The 20,954-nt window shown below is 44.3% G+C and overlaps 1 protein-coding gene across 9 annotated transcripts in view; it reads right to left on the minus strand.

The window, feature by feature from the left end:
* The window catches only part of ZNF536 (zinc finger protein 536), a 557,864-nt gene that overhangs the window by 332,615 nt on the left and 204,295 nt on the right, over positions 1–20,954 (minus strand). For all 9 annotated transcript variants that reach the window (XM_083163799.1, XM_083163804.1, XM_083163798.1 and 6 more), the window contains exon 5: positions 3,013–5,175. In XM_083163799.1, coding sequence (XP_083019925.1) covers positions 3,013–5,173 — 2,161 coding nt within the window. In that variant the 5' untranslated portion in view covers positions 5,174–5,175. The remainder of the gene's footprint in view (positions 1–3,012; positions 5,176–20,954) is intronic.

The following is a 20,954-nucleotide window of genomic DNA, read 5'->3' on the forward strand; positions in this document are numbered from 1 at the left end:
AGTGGGAAAGTGCCTGACGATGATTTTAAATGAAAAATTGGTACTTGTGTATTATCACGGCGCCCATAGCATTGCATCACATGCCACTAATTAAGGTATGCGATGGGACCCGATTTCCCTGGGAGCCTTTCCCCGGGCGTGAGCATACAATTTTAATATCGCGTTGCATCGCATGCGATGCGACGCGATCATGCCGATTTGGGCTTATTCCCATGTTAAATTCCCCCCCAGAACCGATTTTTTATTGTATACCCACCCTGATGGGTAATGACTATGTTAAACGCCCCCCCCCCCCCCCATTGTTAACGCCACCCCACTATCAACGCCAACCCGAAGCGTGGCGAGCGGCTGCGGTACGCATCCTCCGACCTTTTCATACCCCCACTATCCACGTCGGCGTGGAGTTGATTTTATATAGTGTGACTAGCGCAGCGAGCCACCAAACCCGAAGCGTGGCGAGCGGACGCGGAATATATGTGAAGTCATCCGCGTCCCCTCATGGGGCTCGCTGCGCTCGCCACGCTTCGGGCTATACTATATAAAATCAACTCCATGCCGAAGTGGATAGTGCCCCCCACTAAAAGTGGATAGTGCCCCCCGGCATTTAAATATCAGGTCTGGGGGGGCATTTAACATAGGAATCAGGCATCTGGGTGCCTGTGCGATTAAAAATCGGGTCCAATCGCATGCGTTGCGACGCGATTGGACCCGATTTTTTGGTTATACGATGGCCTACGATGGAAAAGGTGGGCACCGTGTTAACACACAAGTACCGAAAAGTTATATTTTGTAAATTATTTCTAAACTAGAAAGCCTGCCTAGTAAGCCTGCTTCAAAAGCTATTCTGCTACCTTCTGTGTTTGTGCATGTGTGAGAAAGAGATATAGTTTCACTCTCTGCCAATAGATGGCAGTGTTTCGGAGACTCAAGGACACTAGACATATATAGAGATGATGTGTTGATTACAGTATTTGTATGTTATTATATACACTAGATATACAGTATAACACTGATCGTACTGTATAATACGGTGCTGACAATAACATGGAATATAATATTAATATCAGTCATAGACAGTGGTACAGCCAATGGCTAAATGATACTGATATATAAACTAAATGCAAGATAGTCAGTTCAGCTATTGTATGCAATGTGTTTTGTTTTAAAGAGCGGATTAGTTCCATTGTAATTAAATTCTTCTAGAGACAGACTGGTATCGAACATTTTCTGCAGAAGAAAAAATGGCTGCCTACTTTATTATTGAATACATGGGTCTTTTTGTTCAGGGTTACCAGGGCAGACGGCAGCTGTTTTTTTGCCTTACACTTGCTGCTAAGATATAAGCACAATCACAGGAGAGACAGAGCCAGGATACCTCAGACCATAAGCATCAGACCTGTATCACTGGACACGTGCGCTGTCAGAAGGATCCTCAAACTGTCTCTTATTTACCAGACTAAATGCCTGATTGCAAAAATCAATGTTGCTAATAGTAACAGGTTATTGTGTTATGTCCAGATTTCCTCTCTCGTTAGGCCGGCAAGATGATCACAGTATTAGTAAAAGCTTCTTCTTTTTTCTCATTTGCTTTTTTTTTTGCAGATTTACCAGTGACACAACTTTCATTGGCCTCTTCACTCATCACCGAAACTGTATCATGGAATCCCTACCGTTAGTGGTATTGGGCTGCATCCCAAACTGGCCGGGGACTGCGTATTGCACAGCGAATTACTGGCCATCTGTTTGGATTCTTGATGCCTACAGGGCTTTTTAAAATACTTTATATTCTTGCTGTTACAGGCCGCCATGTTTCCTATGAGGCTCTCATGCTTCTATAATGCGGAACCGGCAAATTTATGTTCTATCCTGGCTTAAAACGGCGGCAGAAGAAGTGGGTGCCGCAATAACGAGCCTGTCTAACTGACTGTGGCTTGTGATTGGTTCTCCTGCTCAACTGCGCCCTCATGGCCACACAAGTTCGTGGCCATGGATGTGAGGGAAGTGTAGATGCCATATTAAATTAGGCTTATAGGGGTATACCATTTCCTAGATGGCATGGACGCAGAAACTTAACAGAAACTTCAGTATACAGTATGAAGGTACTCCTTATATCATGTATTTCACTGCAATACAATATAAAAAATCTAGGACTGTTTTAGTTTTTAGGACTAAAGGGGCAATTCAATTAGCGGTGAGAGGTGCAGGATTCCGGCATCCCCCCATTTATTTCACAACTTGTGGCTGTTGGCATCTGAGCTGTTTCTTTGAACCCTTTAGAATTGATGTGGTACTATCATCAGCGGCGACCAGAACAGCCGCACATTATGACTGTGAATCACCGTTAATTGATTCCAACAGTTAAAATATCGATTGCATGTAATGGGGTTTGGCACTAGGGGTTGGTATAGAGGTAAACTGCTCAGGGAAGTAGGGGCATGTCTAGAGTAGAGATAGGAATACTTACTGGGATCCATCGGGATACTACTGTTGGCATTTTGACCAATGGGGTAGTGACTGGCGCAACCCATATATTCCCATAGTCCATCTATCTAAAATATATATTATACAGTGTTGTTTATGGACTGATCAAACTTCCTGCTAAAGCGTCAGCAATCTGATCCAAATTTGTGGTTGTCAGGCAATTGGCGGTCGGTTTTCACTGGTTTACTGTACAGCAGGGGTGGCCCAACCTGTCCTCAAGATCTACCAACAGTTCATGTGTATCAGCCCACCTGTGGATCTACAGTAGGAATGAATGCAGCAGGTTTGATATTGTGACAGTTATGACTCCAGCTGTGCACCAGCTAGGTGATTTGGAAAATGTGGACCATTGGTAGATCTCGAGGACCAGTTTTCCCAAGCCTGCTGTACAGTATAAGATTTTGCTGTAAATATCTAATACAAGCATTACAATCAGTCTGTAGAGTTTTAAGGTGTAAAACCCCTTTAAAACAGCTGTGTGAGTGTTTCGATAAATTTTGTTAGAGGTATACTGTACATGTAATTTCATACCTGAAGAAGAAGGTGATGATGGATGCGGACTGTCTTCCTGTGCACTTCCGGCCTGGGAAAGGGCGCCACCGGTTCCGCTCTCTTCAGTGATGTTAGATGATCCCGGTGTGGTGGATCGGCTTATAGATTGAGACTCCTGATCGCTCCCTGACCCGCGACGCTCCTCCAGACTCATCTGAATCGCCTCCTCTTCTGCCTTCCTATCTCTTTTGTGGACTCGTGAGTGAACGACAACCTGGTGGTAGGTTCTGAAGACCCTACCACAGTCAGGGCACTCAGTAGGCTTATCTTTCAAGACACCATGGCCCTGCATATTGTAATCAAGCCCGCGGTTTCTACCATGGGACAAAAAGTCTCTAGTGTTCTCTAGAAGTTCAAGTTTGGATGACACATCTCTCTGGCTGCACATTTTAGAGCCATGGACCAAGTCAGTTTGCATTTTCTGTTTGGAGCCATCTGCTCCTACAATCACATACTCCCTCTTCTCCTTATCAAACATAACTGCATTCGCTAAGGTGTCTTCGTGGTTGCGCTGGATCTGCTGCTCTTTAGACAGGAAGCTGTGTTCCATAGCCATTCCTCTTGCCATCAGTTGCCAGGCCTGGTAGCTGTTCACAGGATCCATCTCAGCAGCTTTGGCTGCTGCCTGCAGTCTTTCTATGCAGCTAGATTTCAGAGGAGGCACCAGGTTTAGAGAGCCGAGCAATGAGTGCTTATCACTTTCAGACATGCTGTGGGCTAAACCAGCGATAGGGGACAGTAGTTTACCTAGAACTTCCTTATCTTTTAAATCTCCTTTGTTATAAATATGAGCATGCTCACTCAAGCTTGCTTTGTCCGAAGACATGAAGCCACTCTGCAAGCAGGATATGTATCTGGAGTAGAGGTTGGCATGAGACTCTTGTGAAACACTACCGATGGACACAGGGACCTCCGCTTCACTGGGGGATTTGTTCTTGACGGACAATTTGTTCAGGTGGACTTTCATGTGGTTCTTCAGGAACCAAGGTTCTTTGAATCTTCTCCCACATATCTGACAGCAGTGCTCGAAGGAATCTTTGTGTTTTCTCATGTGGCCTTTCAAGAACCAAGCTTGACTGAAGACCTGTCCACACACTTCACAGCGGAACTCATTGGCCGACTGCTCTCCATTTCCACTTGAGCCTTGCCCTTGAACTGACTCAGCTGTAATGTGAGCTTTCTCGACATGACTAATTAACTCTTCCTCTTGAGAGGCAGCAAAATCACAAAGAGTGCACTTATAAGGCTTGTGCAAAATTCTAATGTGTCTATCAAGTTCCTCTCGTTTTTTAAATTTACCTTTGCAAAAAGTGCACCTGAATCCAGTTGTGGGAGCGACTGCTTCCTCCTGGACAACTGCCGGCTTGGGAGAAGGTGCCTTACTGGATATATCAGATGTGCTGTGATTAGCTGGCATGGAGATATGACAGTTGGATAATGGAGATTGTTGTAAGTGCTGTTGTGGTTTCACATCCAAGCGAGGTTGGAGAAGGCTACTTTTCATCTGCTTGTCTCTTAGTATTGCTCTTTCTTCCAGTTCATGCAAAAGACGGTTCTCTTCTCTGACTCTTCCTCGACCTTTGCCGAGATTACCGAGTTTGTGAGTGCGTAGGTGGATCTTCAAGTTACCTTTTTGGGCCGCTCTATGGTCACAATATGGACACTTAAAAGGCTTCTCCCCAGTGTGAGTGCGCATGTGGAGGGATAGAATGCTATTAAAACGGAAACGCTTGCCGCAGAGCGGACAGGGGTACTTTCTATTCTTCCTGGCATCATCCTCAATATCGCTCATTTGGGACATGATGCCAAGGTTTTGTCCATTTAGAAACTGTTGCAGGTCAACCCTGCCATTGAGACCACTGTCAACTTCTCGATTCAGTTGGTTGGCTAACAGGGCCATCTGACTGCTGATTGGTTGACCAGTCATTGACGCATGACTCTTTTCCTCTAGGGGTGTTACAGACTTGTCGTCGTTTTTTTGACGGTTCTGCAGCTCAGGAAAGGCGTGGCTGAGCTGAGATGTGATCTGATGCAGCTTCTGACTCATTGAATACTGGCCATTAAGCAAAGAGTTATTGAGGTGAGAGTCGACGTCAGGCACAGCCGATGAAACTCCAAGGCACAAACTAGCTTCCTCCATCCCTGCAAAACAACAAGCACAAAAACAATATTAATACGGTATATAATAAAAATATCTGGTTTGTAAAATACAAAAGTTTCTTAATGCAGATAACCTAAAAGGCATATATGGATATAACAGCAAGCAACAACGACAAAACAATCAATTAGTGATTAAAAATTAATAATATGAATAAATATATATCTAGATCTACCTATCTCTCTGGTTATCTATCGATAGGTGAAACAAAAGTAGTAAGTGCAGATCCGTGTATTATTTTGGAGAAATGGATGGCATGGTCCAATTTATAGTATTCTGACCCAGCCACCTGCCCTGAGTACAAGTACCTACTCAACTTTCGGCAGCCGGGAAGAGGGAAAAATTTATGCACTGAAGGCACATGCCCGAAATTAGTGGTCATGGCCTTGTGGCTAAGGGAAGCTTCCCATGAGGCCTCATGAGAACTCTATGAGCTGCTGGCATGCCCCTGTCCCTCTCACCTGGTGTATAGATGCTTTATATACTCACCCCTCCCCCCACACACACCTTACTGGGGCACAATGCAGACCACAGGAGGGACAGTTGCCCAAAAAACTGAACTGTTCCACCAAAATAGGGTCAGTTGGGAGGTATTCCTAATAGGAATAATATCAGCAAGTTGTTTTCTTTCCCAGCAGCCTCTGCAGCGGATGGGGCCTAGCTCCGAAGCACCCAGGCATAGTCATTAGTTAATAGACAAACAGCCAGTAGTTAATATACAAATGAAATATAAAACTTTCTCTGTTATTTGCAGAGCCCACAGACCGTCTCTGGCATACAATAAAACATGATAATGTTTTGAATAAAAATAAAAGGACAAGCTTTTCAACAATAAAAAGGATTTTGCCTTAGTCAACAAAAAGTGCAGTAATATCTCATTAAGCTGATTAGTATGCTGCTTAGAAACAGTGCTAGGTGCTGTAACACATGATTATAATCGTAAAAATCCTTCAGTGTTTGCAAGTAAGCATTAACGAGGTATATTAAATTTTAAGGAGACTGACTAGCAGATCTGCAAAACCTTCAAGATTAGGATTTAACCCTCAAAATATTAATAAAAAAAATGTTTATAGGGGCGACATATCAACATGGAGAATTGCAAACTGTTATTAAGCCTGTCATGATTAAAACGATACATCGCTAAAAGTGCTGGCTACAGAAGGCGAGTGTTGGGTTTATCATGAAGGCCCCTACGTAAGAGGAAGTATGGTGACCACAATGCGCCGATCAAGAATTTTAAGACCTTCCAAGTGTTTGCGGATTACGGCTTTTGGTTTTAATACAAAAAAGAAAAACAACAAAGTTCCGTTTGAAATGTCTAAAAATAAATAAAGCAGAAAAACAAATATTCTAATACACAAAGAAAGAGGCTGAGCTCAGCGGCCATCTTACACTTTGGCCTGAAGAAGAGTCTACTTCCTGAAGGACACCAGCCACAAAATGGTGGCAATTTAGGTCTAGCCTCGATTTTCATTGTGATACTGTGTTCTTAATACACACAGAGTTCGAAGTAGAGATACTGTAAGCGCACTGAATGAGTGGCAGTTGGGTCCTAGGGATTTTTCATGGAACAAAGTGACCTGATGCTTAGATTTACTAAAACTCTTAGGGGTCTGTGTACAATGCCTTGGAGAGAAAGTGGACAGATGTAAAGTACCAACCAACCAGCCCCCAACTGTCCTTTTTAGATGTACTAAGCCTTGGAGAGTGATAAAGTGGAAGGAGATAAAGCACCCACCAATAAGATCCTAGCTTCCAGGTTACATGATGTGTTTGAAAAACAACAGTTACACTTGGAGCTGTGCTTTTTCAACCTCCCGGCGTGCCAGAGCGTTCCGTCTTGGAATGGGATGCGCCTGCGTGTGAGACACTCGCGCATCCAATTCGCGGCAATGGGACATGCGTGCCTGTGAAACACTCATACATCCCTGTCTCGGCGAACAGCGCGCCGAAATGGAACGATGTTAGACGTCCATCATCAATTAGGTTTTAACTGGTCACCACTTATCACAAGCGCTGCGCAGCTTTGGACCTACTCAACTACTGTGATGAACACGGGTTTATCATGATGTGACGTCACACACCCTCCACCAACAATGGTTTGGCATACATGCATTTTCCTAGGCACTCCTTCGATTATTTCTGGCAGGACTGTGTTTTTCTGAGCACTCCCACTAAACGGCCGGTTACCACCCCCAAACGAAGGAAAAAATTAGCAGGCTTCATCGCTGGACAGCACGCGCTTTGTAGCCCAGGCACATGTGCAGTGTATCGATAATCGACCCCTGTGGAAATTGACACAGCAGGAATCAGGTCTAAATTACACCCTATATACTAACATTTATGGAGCATGGGTTACACCTTTTTTGCTAAACTTTAAAATTTGGGAGGTTTTCCTGACTCGTCCTGTACTTGTACAATGACGGTCAACTTTTCTCTTGGTTTTCATAGAAGGTTAAATATGTCTCCTTGTAAAAGTGGAAATGGTCCCCACAGCAACCAATCAAATTCTAGCAAAGACTAACTCCTCCCCTTTTCCTTTTTGAGAGGATTTTCATAAATCCGCCTCACCAGAGGTAGAAATTTCCATAAGTGGCAATTGCACCGTACGACGTATCTTGGGTATGTTGGGTACAATTACTAATACAGTAAAGTACCTACTATTAGTATCTGCAGTATAATCATTTAAATACACAATCAAATAAATGCAGCATTGCTGAAAAAAAGATTGCTGCGTTAGTGAATAAAGAGAAAAAAAAAAACAATAGTGCAAGAAGTGAGGTGAAAAAAAGGTGATTAAAATGTAATAGTAGCGGTGACCGGTGTGATATATGTGTGTAATCTCTACTCCTGTAACTGCTTAACGGAGGTTGTTATAAGAATAATACACTCCCGTTTAGAGACACAGAGCCTCAGCGTACAGAACCTTTTCAGGGTCATTAAACAGCTGTAAACATTATTATAAAAATAAACCGCGGATTTCACGCTCACATTTTAGCCCAGAGCTGGGTTTGCTGAGTAAGTGCATTCTCTCGCCCTGTACAATCAGCACTGGTGACATTTGGGTATACAACCACATCGCTGATGCCACAGAGGTGGGTGTGTTCCTGAGCCTGTCTACCGTGGTGTCGGCACAGGCGGGCACCGACCCGCAGGAGTGCCAAGCCTCAGAAAGTGGTTTTAAATGATCATTTTTTTTCAACAAATTTACTGACATTCTTTTATTATAGCTATTTTTGAACACAATAGCAAGGGGAATCAGCCGCTGTAAACCGATGAAATTCAACATCCATGATGTTCGAAAGTGTAGATTTCCAAGATCATTTTCTGATGTGGCTTTATGACGTGCAAAGGAAAAGCCAATGTTGGTGTCTGAAAAGTGTCGGCACCCCAACCATACAGCGTTCTAAATGCAATTTATGAACATTATGAATAACAGAATTACCCCAACTACAGTAAGTTTTGGGGAAGATGTTTCAAATGTTGGAGAGTAATAAAAATGATAAATATTAAAATATTAACAATTCTAAAATGGCAATTAAAAGCTGATTGGTTGGTACATTGGGCCAGATGTATCAAGCTTCAAAAAGTGATAAAGTGGAGAGTGATAAACAATCAGCCAATCAGCTCCTATCTGTCATTTTTCAAACCCAGCCTGTAACATGACAGGTAGGAGCTTGATTGGCTGGCTGTTTATTACTCTGCATTTTATCACTTTCTGAAGCTTGATGACCCATTATCTCTCCTTTTTCACTCTCCAAGGCTTAGAGAATGATAAAGTGGAGAGATCTAAAATACCAGCCAATCAGCATTTTACACACAGCCTGTAAAATGGCAGTTAGAGAGCTAATTAGTTGATACTATGGGGGTAACTCAGACGCGCTCGCTAGGCTGTATATATTCACTTACTAGCGAGGTGGTAAACGCCGCCCCACTGAACGCACACCCACCCCGGCACCTGAATCCCAGAGCTACGATGCGAGCTGAGGTGTACGCTTACACATCCATCTGCACAGATGAGAAATCATTCAATGGTTACTCACATGTGCGTTTATGCGCATGCGCATACCATCGGAGATGGGGTCGAGTTCGGAGCTGTATGAACCAGACTGAATTGGCCCTTATACTTTATCTCTCTCCTCTTGATCACTATTGAAGGTTTAGTACATCTCCCCATCCTATGCGATTGGTCGTAATATAATGGTGCCAAGAGAATTTATTTTGTTGTACTGATTATGCCTATTTGTTTGCGTCAGTAAATTTGCAGAGGTGTTCTGTCTCCATTTTTCGTTGTATATAAATAAATGTAGAGTATAACGCTGTGCGTTCTACAGGGGACGAGGGTCGTCTGTCAGGACACAGGGAGTTAACTGTCATCTCTAATTTCCAACATTTGATGAAATGATCAGTTACCTATAAATAAATCTAATTAAGACAAATCAAACACACAAATTACATGTTGAAGTACTTCGGCTGATCAAGCAAGGCACAGAATGAGGAGCAGTGGAAAAAAAAGAAACTTTCCTGAATGATTACTAGGAAGTCTTAAAACAAAATTGTGCTTGTTAAAGGGGCAGTAATGCACAAACAGAAATGATTGGTTCTATTAACCTGGTACGGAGCTTCGCTTGGGACAAACTTCTAAATGCATTCCTTGTTATAGATGGAGCCAGTGCCGGCGCTCGCCAGAATGCCCCCTCTGGCGATTGCCGGTGGAGAGGTGCTCCGGGACTTGGGACGCTCGCAAGCGCACGTTCCTGCCAGTCCCTTATTCTAGTTCATTTGCTCGGTCGCTTGCACACACCCTTGCGAATGAACCTTGCAAATGGTTAGCCGGCGCCAACTATTCGCACACCGAATTTGTTTGCAAGGCTTGCGAACGGATGTTTTACATGAGCATGCCAGTGGGAACCTCCCCCATCTTTCGATGGCTGCCGACCATTGAATGATGGCGAAGGCGCACACATACTGTATGTAAGGGTGGCCCAGACCGATGAGCGAAGAAATGCAGGGAATTGGGCGGGCAGCTGACATCCAGCTACAGATGAAGCGCCTCTCAATATTGCTCCGGGATCGCCAGAATCTGTCCGCTGGTGATCGCCGGCGGAGAGGCGCTCCATCTGACTGAGACGCGCGTGCATCTCACACGCACGAGCGTCGCAGTTTCCCGTCGGCGGGGGGACGGGAACCCTGTCCGTCTCCGCTTCAGGGAGACGGACAGGGTTAGGGGGGGGGGGGTGTGCGGCAAGGCAGCGGGGACCCGGGGCGACCGTCGGTGAGGCGGCGGGGGCCCGGGGGAGCCCCGTTGTACGGGGACGCGCTCGCATCTCGTGCGCGCGCATCCCCTTATGGCGGCTGCCGGGGGATGGTGGATGGCGAATCTTCCACCATCCCCTGCAAAGATGGGACACGCTACATCTGTATGTCAGCTGTCCGTCCCCTGCACGTGCGTCACAGACACATTAGCATATGTATGCCCATTAGCATATGTACACCCAGCATTTTAATGGTAACGCCCATGAAATGCAGGGCATACACATATGCTAATGCCCCAGGCCAGCACCCCACACCCCTCGCTCGCAAGGCAGGGAGCGTGCATTCGGCAACCAGACTTCTTGACGAGTTCACACGCACCCATTGTATACACATGGGCAGAAATGCTGCTGCGCAAGCGAATACGCAAAACATCGGTCCCTGTTGGAATTTGCGGCTGAATGAATGAACCAGAGTAAGGTCCACAGTAACAGTTTTTAGTGACATCCATTCATGACCAGGGATTGCTCAATTAAAATAATAAAGATACAAATTAAGGTCCCTCTGCTCAAGTATGGCTAGCCTTAAAACCTGGCCTGCTAGTGTGCTTTGAGGACAGTGGTTGGGAACCTCTGGCCTAATGTGTCCCAGGTATAATCCTATATAGCTGTGGTTCCGAACCGCGGTCCTCAAGGCACACTAACAATCCGGGTTTTCAGGATAGCCACAGTCGAGCACGGAAACCTTACTTCGTACTTCAGTGATTTTGATGTAACTCTCACTGCTTAAGCACGGATATAATAAAAACCTGGACTGTTATTGTGTCTTGAGGACCGATATTGGGAAACACTGCCATATAGTGTAAGAATGGTATAAGGTATACCAGATTTCTGTAAGTAGGGAGGCCAATCCCGGGATTGGGATCGGCAGGATCCCGGGATTTTGGCCTAAAATCACCAGGATTTCAATCCCAGGATTGGCGCGTCCAATCCCAGGATTTTAGGGATTGCTTAATGCATGTGCACTGCAGACAATTTTTTTGTTTAAATGCTGGACAGTGCTGAGTAGCAGAGGTGACCTCAGAGGTCATGCTGCACAGCCTGACAGCGGTGTCCGCCTGCCGGTCTCCTGCCCACTGCACCGGGTCTCCAGCCAGCTCAGAAGGAGCCCGCCCATGACAACCGGCTAGGTAACAGCCAGCCGCGTCCGCCCACCTGATCGCCGTGCCGGGTCTCCGGCCTGCTGATGGGGTATAAATGGGAGCCAGGGCAAGACACCTGTCAGTGCAGCACACAAGTAGAGGTTGGTAGGGGGAGGAGGGAGAGAGTGAGCCATAGATAAGGTCTAACGGGAGGGAGAGAGGACTGACAGGAGAGAGAAGGGGGATATAAGGACTGAGGGACAGGGGGTAGAACTAAGGAGGAAGACGTAGTGCAGCTAAAGAGCCCTGCTGCTACCTGATTGGCCACCATTAAGTCAATCCTGGGACTGAAAAAAATGACCCGGGATCCCTACCTGTAAGCTCAAGGGTTGTCAGGCCTAGTACACTCATGTCTTTGGGCTCTGTGGAACAACGGTCGAGGGCACAGAGTGGACAAGTAGTACCAGGTACCTTGTATAGTGTGAGGCGGTATGACACACATCACCACAGCTCTATAAAAATCCTCACTGGCATCAGGGAAGAGCTGCCGTCAAAATGTAAACGTTTTATTTGTTACAGAAATCTGCCATTTTGTTTATGCTCCAGGTTCAGGAATAACAAGCATCTTGAGCAGCCATTTTGATTCTAATGTTTATTATGTCAAAACCTACTTATCACGTGATTCCTGTGTGAGATTGATGATGCCAGAACCATAGCGCAATAAACTCCCACCGTGATAAATGTTTCGCTCGTGTCTACCATCAGTCATCTTAGCGTTGCCTTAGCCGAGTGCACACAGTGTGGTCTGGTCACAGGTGCACATGTATTTGTGTACGGCTACAAATCTATTCGTAAACGAGTGAATATATCGAAAACCCATCATTGTGATTTTTACACTTGGCCACAGTCATCGCAGGCTCAGAGTAGCCAAAGACTTCCTTGGCGGTGCAATGGGAAACGGCATATCCGGCCTGGAGCGTCACAAACAAACGCACGCCTGTGTTTTTCTCAGCACTCCCACTAAACTGCTGGTTACCATCCCCAGGTGTCTACTTTCTGTCAATTACCTAGCGATCAGCGTGCAAATAGAAAAGTAGCAGGATTTAATTGCACGGCGGCCTCCCGTGTGCGGACTGCGAACCGTACACATGCGTAGTGTATCAATAATCGGTCACTGCGAATTTGAAGCCATGCGATCAGGTCTGAATTACCTATGAAATAAACAGATTCCCTGCCCCACCAAATCATTAACAGAATCTGATTGGTTGTTGTGGGCAACATGACCGCTTTTCATTTTAGAAGCTTTAGGTGGAATTCAATCCGGAATTTCGAATGTCGGAACATTCAGAGAGTCGGAATCCCAGGCCATTTTCATTTCTCTCGACTGCAACTCGACAGTCGGAATTCAATGTTCCGGCTGTCGAGTGTCGGAAAGTCAGAGGATTGATGAAAACGGCCGCGGATCGTCAAAACAGATTGTTTTTTTCAATTTGGATCTGTTTTGTCAGAAACTGCCTTCAATGCTGTCAGAAACGGCAGCATTAAATAGACGAGGAACGCTATTTCCAATGGCGGAAATAGTGACCGGGATTGAATCACCCCCTTAGTACGTTATACATGAAAATGTAGTAACTGCGCTTTGTGTTTTCCATGCAGATATTAGATCTGGGCATTTTTGCAGCAAATATTTTGACGACATCCCTTGCAATGGTAAATGCTTGTACCGCGCACACATCAAAGACTGATTTATCCGGAAATGTCCATGAATGATAATCCAGCGAGGCTCCTGTCTCCAGGCACCTGTCACATGGAGAAGCCTGTCTGCAAAACCCTCCAAAATAAGCGCACAGAATCAATATTAAAATCCGAGCAGATAATCAGACATTCTGTTGTGTGGGGCTTGGAAGCGATCCAGGATGTGGCTGGGCTACAAGGGAAGCAGAATCTGTCATGGCGATCAGCGTACTTCCGCGAGCTGCCAGCCAGGTCAGGAGCCCAAAACCTGGAGCCTTCGCCCACACTGGCTTCTGGAATAGAAGCTAAACTGGCCCATAAGGTCCTTTTGACCCAAACAGAGAAAAAAACATCTGCTGGTTGACTCATGAGCTGTCGCTGGCGAGGATGGAGTGAAACAGAGTCTGTTGTGGATCAGTTCTATCCCAGCAGTAGGTGTCGCAGGAATAAATAGAAGGATTTTATGGGACGCAGGCATCTTTTGCCAAACAAAATGCGTCAACACAAACATTTACGAAAATTGCAATTTACTCCTTCGGAGCTGGAAGGAATTATATCTGGCTTACGGCGTGACTGCCCTGCAGGACAGGAATTCTGCACTTGTCTCTTCACAGTAAAGAGCACTCATTAACATAGAAGCAATTCAAACATTTGCATTTTACTGAAAAAGGCACCTTTTTACTGACACTTATGTTGTATAGCCAGCAAAAGGAAAAAAATGCCTAAATATATTTATTAGCTTTAACCACTTATATATTCTGGGTGGTGTACTGTTCCCCGTCTAGCAAATAACCTCATAGAGGGGGTGATAAGTATTTCTGAAGCTATACATGGCAATTGGAGAGGGTATTCAATTACTTCTGATCATTGATCATGGATAATTACTATGCCGGGCTATCTGATAAACTGGCACTAACTGTGGCTTATCAGGGATTTTGTTTTACCCGAATAAGAGAGCTGAAGCATAATCCCCGTTAAGCGTCAGGTTTTCAGGGTTACAGCGGTGAAAACGTGCAGGTTTCACTGGGCCCGTGTGTTTACGCATTAAAAAACATAAAAGTTAAAAAAAGTGAAACCAGAAAATTTTTCAAAAATTAACATTTTTGCTACTGATGATTTTGATACCACCTTGGAATTTTTGCACAAACATGTCATTTTAAATTATTTATAATTATTTTGTCTAAAAGGATGCGCAGGATAAACACGTTTAGAAAGAAATCATGGTTTCAGGTCAGGGAGGGATTGGCCACCTGGCACTTTGGCAAATGCTGGAGGGGTCGATGGCCAGAGGGCCGGTCTGGGCACAGAGGGAGCTGGGATTGCCGCACACAGCACAGATTTCTGTCTCTCTATTTATCTGCCCCTTCAGAGTCAACTGTTTTTCCACTCACACATCTGCAGGTTAATAATAAATTGCCACGTGCTGTAACCAAAAGCAACCAGCCAGACATCACCTTTCATTTGCTTGAGTCTGCTGAAAGCTGTGATGGTCTGAAGTGCTCTGAAATATGTTAGTACATACGCCATGTCCTGTACTTCAGTAGTGTGAATAGAATACTCATGGACATGACTGACAATGTTTTCCGTCATTATAACTTTGTGAGTAATCTCAATAAAAGTTCTCTCCCTACAAAGTTTTGATAAAGTTTATATATGCACTGCTTATTGTAAATTATAAGGATATTATTATAACAGAAGTCCCCTGACCATGTAAAGGTTTTACGCTAGAGTACGAGCCATTTTTGGTTACCTTTTCGTTACCTTTAAGATAACAGACATAGATGCGCATTTCTCCTTAAACCTTTGATTCAAGTTTCCACTAAAGACTAACAATTTGCTAAATGTCTCGTAATTGCCATAGCAACCACAGTCACATACAATGGCTCTTCCATCACATGACTACCAAAGAGCTTGAAGATTGACTGGTTCTGACTAAAAGCCTTTCAATCAATTTATCAATTATTGGTCAAATACCTGATTTGTCCGTATAACCTGCTGCAACCAATCAGAGATTTATGTTCATTAATCTAGCTCGGTTAGACTGATCAAAGCTAATGTATTATTGGCCAATACGGGTCACAGCGTATTGGCCCCACGCTGTTAGATAAGCCTAAAATTGCTTTACTAGTTATTTAGGAGCAGCCCAGTTTTTGGCCGGTTTGACACATTTATTTAAAAACCATTAAAAAAAATTAAATAAAAAAAAAAAACAGGAAAGTTGAAAAATTAAATGAACAAAGGAAACATTTGAGTATCTAGTTTAGCACTTGATTGTAAATCTCGCTGATTACTACTTGCAATCATTTGATAAATGTAATTTTTTTTTTTTTTAACCACTGGTGGAAATTTAAATCAAGAAAAAAACTTGTATACCAAAGACGGGTGGATTACAATAAAACGTAATGAGCTTACACTCAAGGCCGCTCAGAGCTTTATACTTACAGTGCAACTTTATTTTGACAAAATGTCTGTTTGTGTTACAGAGTAAAAGGGAGGTTATCAAAGGCTCACTTCCAAAGGTCAAGCCGGATTGTAAGCCTCTAAAAAGGCTTTAGAGGAATTTTACCTCTTGCTCAGTTATGTCTGAATGAAGGCCTTGCCCTCAGCGTCTGAACTTGTCCGCACAAAGGTTCTAGCTCCAAGTGGTTAAATGCCCTTGCCTTAACATCTTGTAATTCACTAGGGGCTCTTTGCATCTCATTGTGCCTCATGCCTCACTACTGCTTAGTGCAGTGACATACTGTACATTCCAATATGAATTCCTGGCCAGTAGCAGTTGCAGATGTGGGGCTGTAGCGCATACTTAATGCGCCCCCACCAGGACAACATCCAGACACCCCCCTCGCCCTGCTCACTGTGAGGGGATTCCTCTCCCAAAATGGCTGCCCCTTCCTCTAGCATCCATAATAACTGTCTTCTATGAGGCGGTGGCCATTTTGGGAGGGACATTATTAATTTGGACAGGTGCTACGGTGGACCGCTATAGAGCACCAAGCAGCCACAAGCCACCTCCAATATGTGGTATAATGTTCTGGGAAAAGGGGCGTGGTCACACTCCTCAGACATGTGTACTCTTGTCACGAGGGGTGTGCCGTGAGTAATGGAGAGAGGCCTTGCTGATTACTCCATCATTGCATGCTGGCCAAGCAGAGTATCGGGAGGCAGAGCTACTTGGTCAGGCCTTGAAGCAGCTGGTGTAACCCATGAGCTCTTGTGGCATTTGCCAGATGTGGAAATGGCTGCTCCAAAATGTAAAAAAAAAATAATATACATCACATGTATTTGTTTGCCCCCAAAAAATCTTTCATGTTTTACGTTAATCTCTGCCCAATGTCATCTGCTGTGGGCGAGCTACCATCGGCAGGTATAATAATATACAGCCTATCGGAGAACAACTTTGATATCCCACAATACATGGCCCAGTGCCAGTCACAGGAATCCCTTGGTAACTTAATGGCCAGTTTAAGATGGTTAATGTTTGTGAAGTCTGCACACAATGCTGAGGATTATGTAAATTATTCCTAATTACCTCATTAATATGCAAATAGTTGATATTCCTAATAGGGGAGGGTTGTTTATAATGAGCCATATATGGAACTTTGGTGGGCAGCAGGACAGAGGCCTCTTCCTCTTCCCCCTCAACTCTCTCTGGGGCTTTGTCCCTTCAGCGCTAAATCCGACCAATCAAAACAAAGGCCTGGAATTCATTTGGGCATTAGTTCTTTTATGACAGTTCAGTAACAAAAGTGTTGTACATTAGGTTTTATATAGGATTGTTTGGGCAGCTGATGGATTCATACAATAAAATATCTTCATTTTTGTGGCCTCAAACACTATATATATGTGTGTTTATATATATCTATATATCTATAGATATCTATATATCTATAGATATATATATAATATATATATATAAAACTGGAATATATATATTGTATATATTTAACTGGAATTTGAAGCAATTTTATGAGGAAAGTGCAGTTAACTGTATTCCGTACTATCCCCAAAATTGAAAATAAATAAAAGTAAAAAATAAAAAATGTCCTTCCAATTATCCATTCAAACCACACCCAGGTACACCCAGCCACACCCATGCTCTCAGGAAGCCACACCCCATAGCAACACATCTGTATATTGACATTGTCAGATTGTTTTGCAAAGGTGTCTAACAAATGGGAAATTGTATCAGAGTTTACATCACTCATTGATAATGAAATAACTTTGCAGAACGCCATTTCATTGGCCATAGTTGTATCTATGGTAACACATTTGCCAATCACAATATCCCCTCGCCTCATCATGAGCGGGTGGAGGCTATAGTGTGCATACTTGCAGACAGAAAGTTGGTGGACTTAATAACCAGTAATTTATATTTCATTATCTCCAGTGTGGTTCCCCTTTAATTGTGCTGAGGGTCTGGCTGCGTACAAGTTTTGGATGATAGGTACAATATTTACATTGCATGCAACCAACACACGGACTTTGCTCTCACGGGAAATAAATGTGCCCAACTGCATTCTAACCAGCCGTTCATAACTAACATGTATGTCAGGAATGTGGCCGCATTCCAGCTTATCGCCATCAGCCCAGAATTCTCCCGCGCTCCAACAACAGCATCTGACTGCAAAAGTAATTTGCAAAAGGTGCATAATTTGTTCCCACAGAAGCCTTCACAGGTGCACCACCATCTCCCGATACTGGCCACCGGCCCCGGATAGTGGATCTGCACAATTGGCAAAAGACAAGCAATAGACGTATGTTTAGCGCCTTTGTAGATCACCTTTTTATAGTGCTCATCTGCGAAGGGCACCTTGACCAAGGTGGTGGCGCTTAGAAAGATTAAGTTTGCGCTTAGGAGTTGGGGGGCGGAGTGTGGGCTAAGTATTCAGAAGGCGCCATGGTGCAATAAAGCTGAATTCATTATTACAGTAGCTCAAGATTATTGAAATGAGATAAAGAGAGATTTTTAAGGGCGTTCTTTTTTATTCATAGGGGCGTATCTCCTCCGGCAAAAGGAAGTTGCGCCAACTCAGAGCCGCAGCTCTTCAGCACCGATACACTGGTGGTGCTTCTTTTTTGGGGTTGCGTTGTTTTAAAAAAAACAAAGTGCCAAAATGGATGCCCCACCCCTGGATCTGCCACTGCATACATATCTGTACATAAATACATACATTGACAAGTACTGCCTGGAATTATGCAATTCACAGTCTATCTGCATCTCTGCGGTTCCCCCTCATGTACTAAAACAACTTTATTTACGTTCTATCTTAACATATGTGGCATCATATAATAGAATGAACAGAGAGGCTTGGGAACGATTCCTGGCAGAGCGCTGCCGGTAACCTAGGGCAGGATTGTAAAGCGCCAGCCGCCGCAGCCGTGCTGCAGATAACAATCCATATTGCTGAAGAACCTTGCTAGGAGGCTTCGAGAGAACCGGCGTACAGTAGTAATAAGTAAACAATAATTCCGAGCGATATCCCCCCAACCACGCTGTAATATGTGCTTTAAAATAATTTTGGCTTTCATTTTGTGATATCTAGTAATTACAAAGACATATTTAGTAGGAAAGAAAATGTAATTATAATAATTGGAATTAATTTGTAGTGTTGTGAAATGACTGCCTAATACCAAACACGCTGCTGTCGTTACTGATAATATACCGCTGGTAGTCAGACCTTAGCAGCTACTCAGGGAAAAGGTTACATGATGTCGGCAATAAGGACTCGCGGCGAGATGCCGGAATAGTAACTCACATGTGATGTACGCTGGAAACGTGATGCTGGTTTGGGTTGGTTACTATACAAAAGGCAAATTTTTCTGAAATCTCATTTAATTATGCGTATATATTTCCACTCATTATATAGGGCATTTATATGGGGTCCCCCCACATGGGGAACGCCATCTTGAATTTAATTTATACTGCTACAATGCAGACACATCACCCCAATTGGTGAACATACATCAATGAGGCAGCCTTTCTCTCAATGCTCCATCAATTGGTTTCCTAGAGCGTGAGTAGATTGTAAGCTCTTTGAAACAGCATCCAGTCCATATTACTCTGCTCTCTGCATCTGTTCCTCTAACTGCTTTATACAGCTTCTAGGTATGATTTTATTATTGGTTGAAAATGAACGGGACTGTTCTGCAAAATACGGGCGTGTTGCCCCCAAAATGTGGGCGTGTTTTGTTTACGTGCTGTGCCCAGGGTCTGTGTCGTGGAATGTAAAATTCCTGGACATGACAGAGGGGTTCAAACTGACTGGCCGGGAGTAGAAATCTCATGACTGACTAGGGCCAAGTCCCCTTTGCTGGAAGGTGAGTACCCGGTGGCTATATTGGAAGGGGGGGGAGAGGGGCCATTTAATTGGAGTTGACCTAGACTCAGGCTCCCACTAGCCTTAATCCAGCCCTACGACCAAAACAGCGTAAGAAGATCTATTGTACGGTATTGCACAGCAGTACTAACCAGATAACAATCAGGATCATAAATTGGGTAATCAGCTCCAAGGAAAATTCCCTTTACTCACGAATGCAGCAGGTGAGGCAGCCATTTTAGGTGTGCTACACTGGACTGTACTGAGCAAAACAGGCAATGGGACTATCCACACCTGATGACTGAACATCACAGATCGCTCTGACGTGGGTCAGACGGGTGTGACAATGCAATGACGCGGGTTGTGTAGGGGTGAGACACGGCATTGCCTGGCAGAGATGACACATAGGGGTAAATTTACTAAAGCTTCTAAAAATGTAAAGAGGTGATGTTGCCCATAGCAACAAATCAGATTCTGTGTATTATTTCTCTATTGTAGCCTAGAAAATGATGACAGAATCTGGTTGGTTGCTATGGGCAACATCATAATTTACCTCATGGAGCACAAACCTTCTTGTACCCTATAATGGCGGGAGAGCAGAGTAGGGGGTTCTATGATGCAGCAGTATTGAGAGATATAAAATGCAGGCAGTGTATTGCAGATAGTAGTACAAGGTAAAATTGCATGAAAAAATGAGTGAGGACTGTAAGAAGCCCTGACCACACAGGTACACAGTCCAGCCCTCTGCACATTGTGGGCTCCTTTTACAGCCTGCCAGTCCATTCCAATAGTAAGCGGGCACCAGCCGCGGGCACCATATGCCAGTATATGGTAAGTAATTATGCACCATGTAGCTTGGCCTCAATGCTCGCCTACAGCAGCCAATGCAGTTTGCACAGCTCACGTTTCCACACACGCACATGGGTGAGGACGCTGCCACATTTTGGAATAATAATACATATCTACACAAAAACAGCCCCCTTCCTATCAGGCAGAGATCAGCTGAGCTGCTCTATTATAAGAGAAAGTGTAAGGAAGAAACGCCAGGCGTGAGCAATAGGAGAGGACTGAGTCTCCTGCTGACTTGGAGCGACTCTGGCCAAGACTTGTGAGATCTCCAACATATCAAGGGGCAGATGTACAGCTGGCTCCCGCGCCGTGCCAAGTCGCTGCGTCGCTCCACAATGCCGCCTTGTGCATTATGAAAACATGAACTATATTTAGATGCATAGGGGTAACTAAGAAGGCGAACGTGCGAAGGTCAAGCAGGACGTGACTTAGAACGTGTCAGTACGTTTAATTTGGACACAGAAAGAGT

The sequence above is a fragment of the Crinia signifera genome, chromosome 11 (genome assembly GCF_055691185.1).
Source record: "Crinia signifera chromosome 11, ASM5569118v1, whole genome shotgun sequence".
In the NCBI taxonomy this organism is placed as follows: Eukaryota; Metazoa; Chordata; class Amphibia; order Anura; family Myobatrachidae; genus Crinia; species Crinia signifera.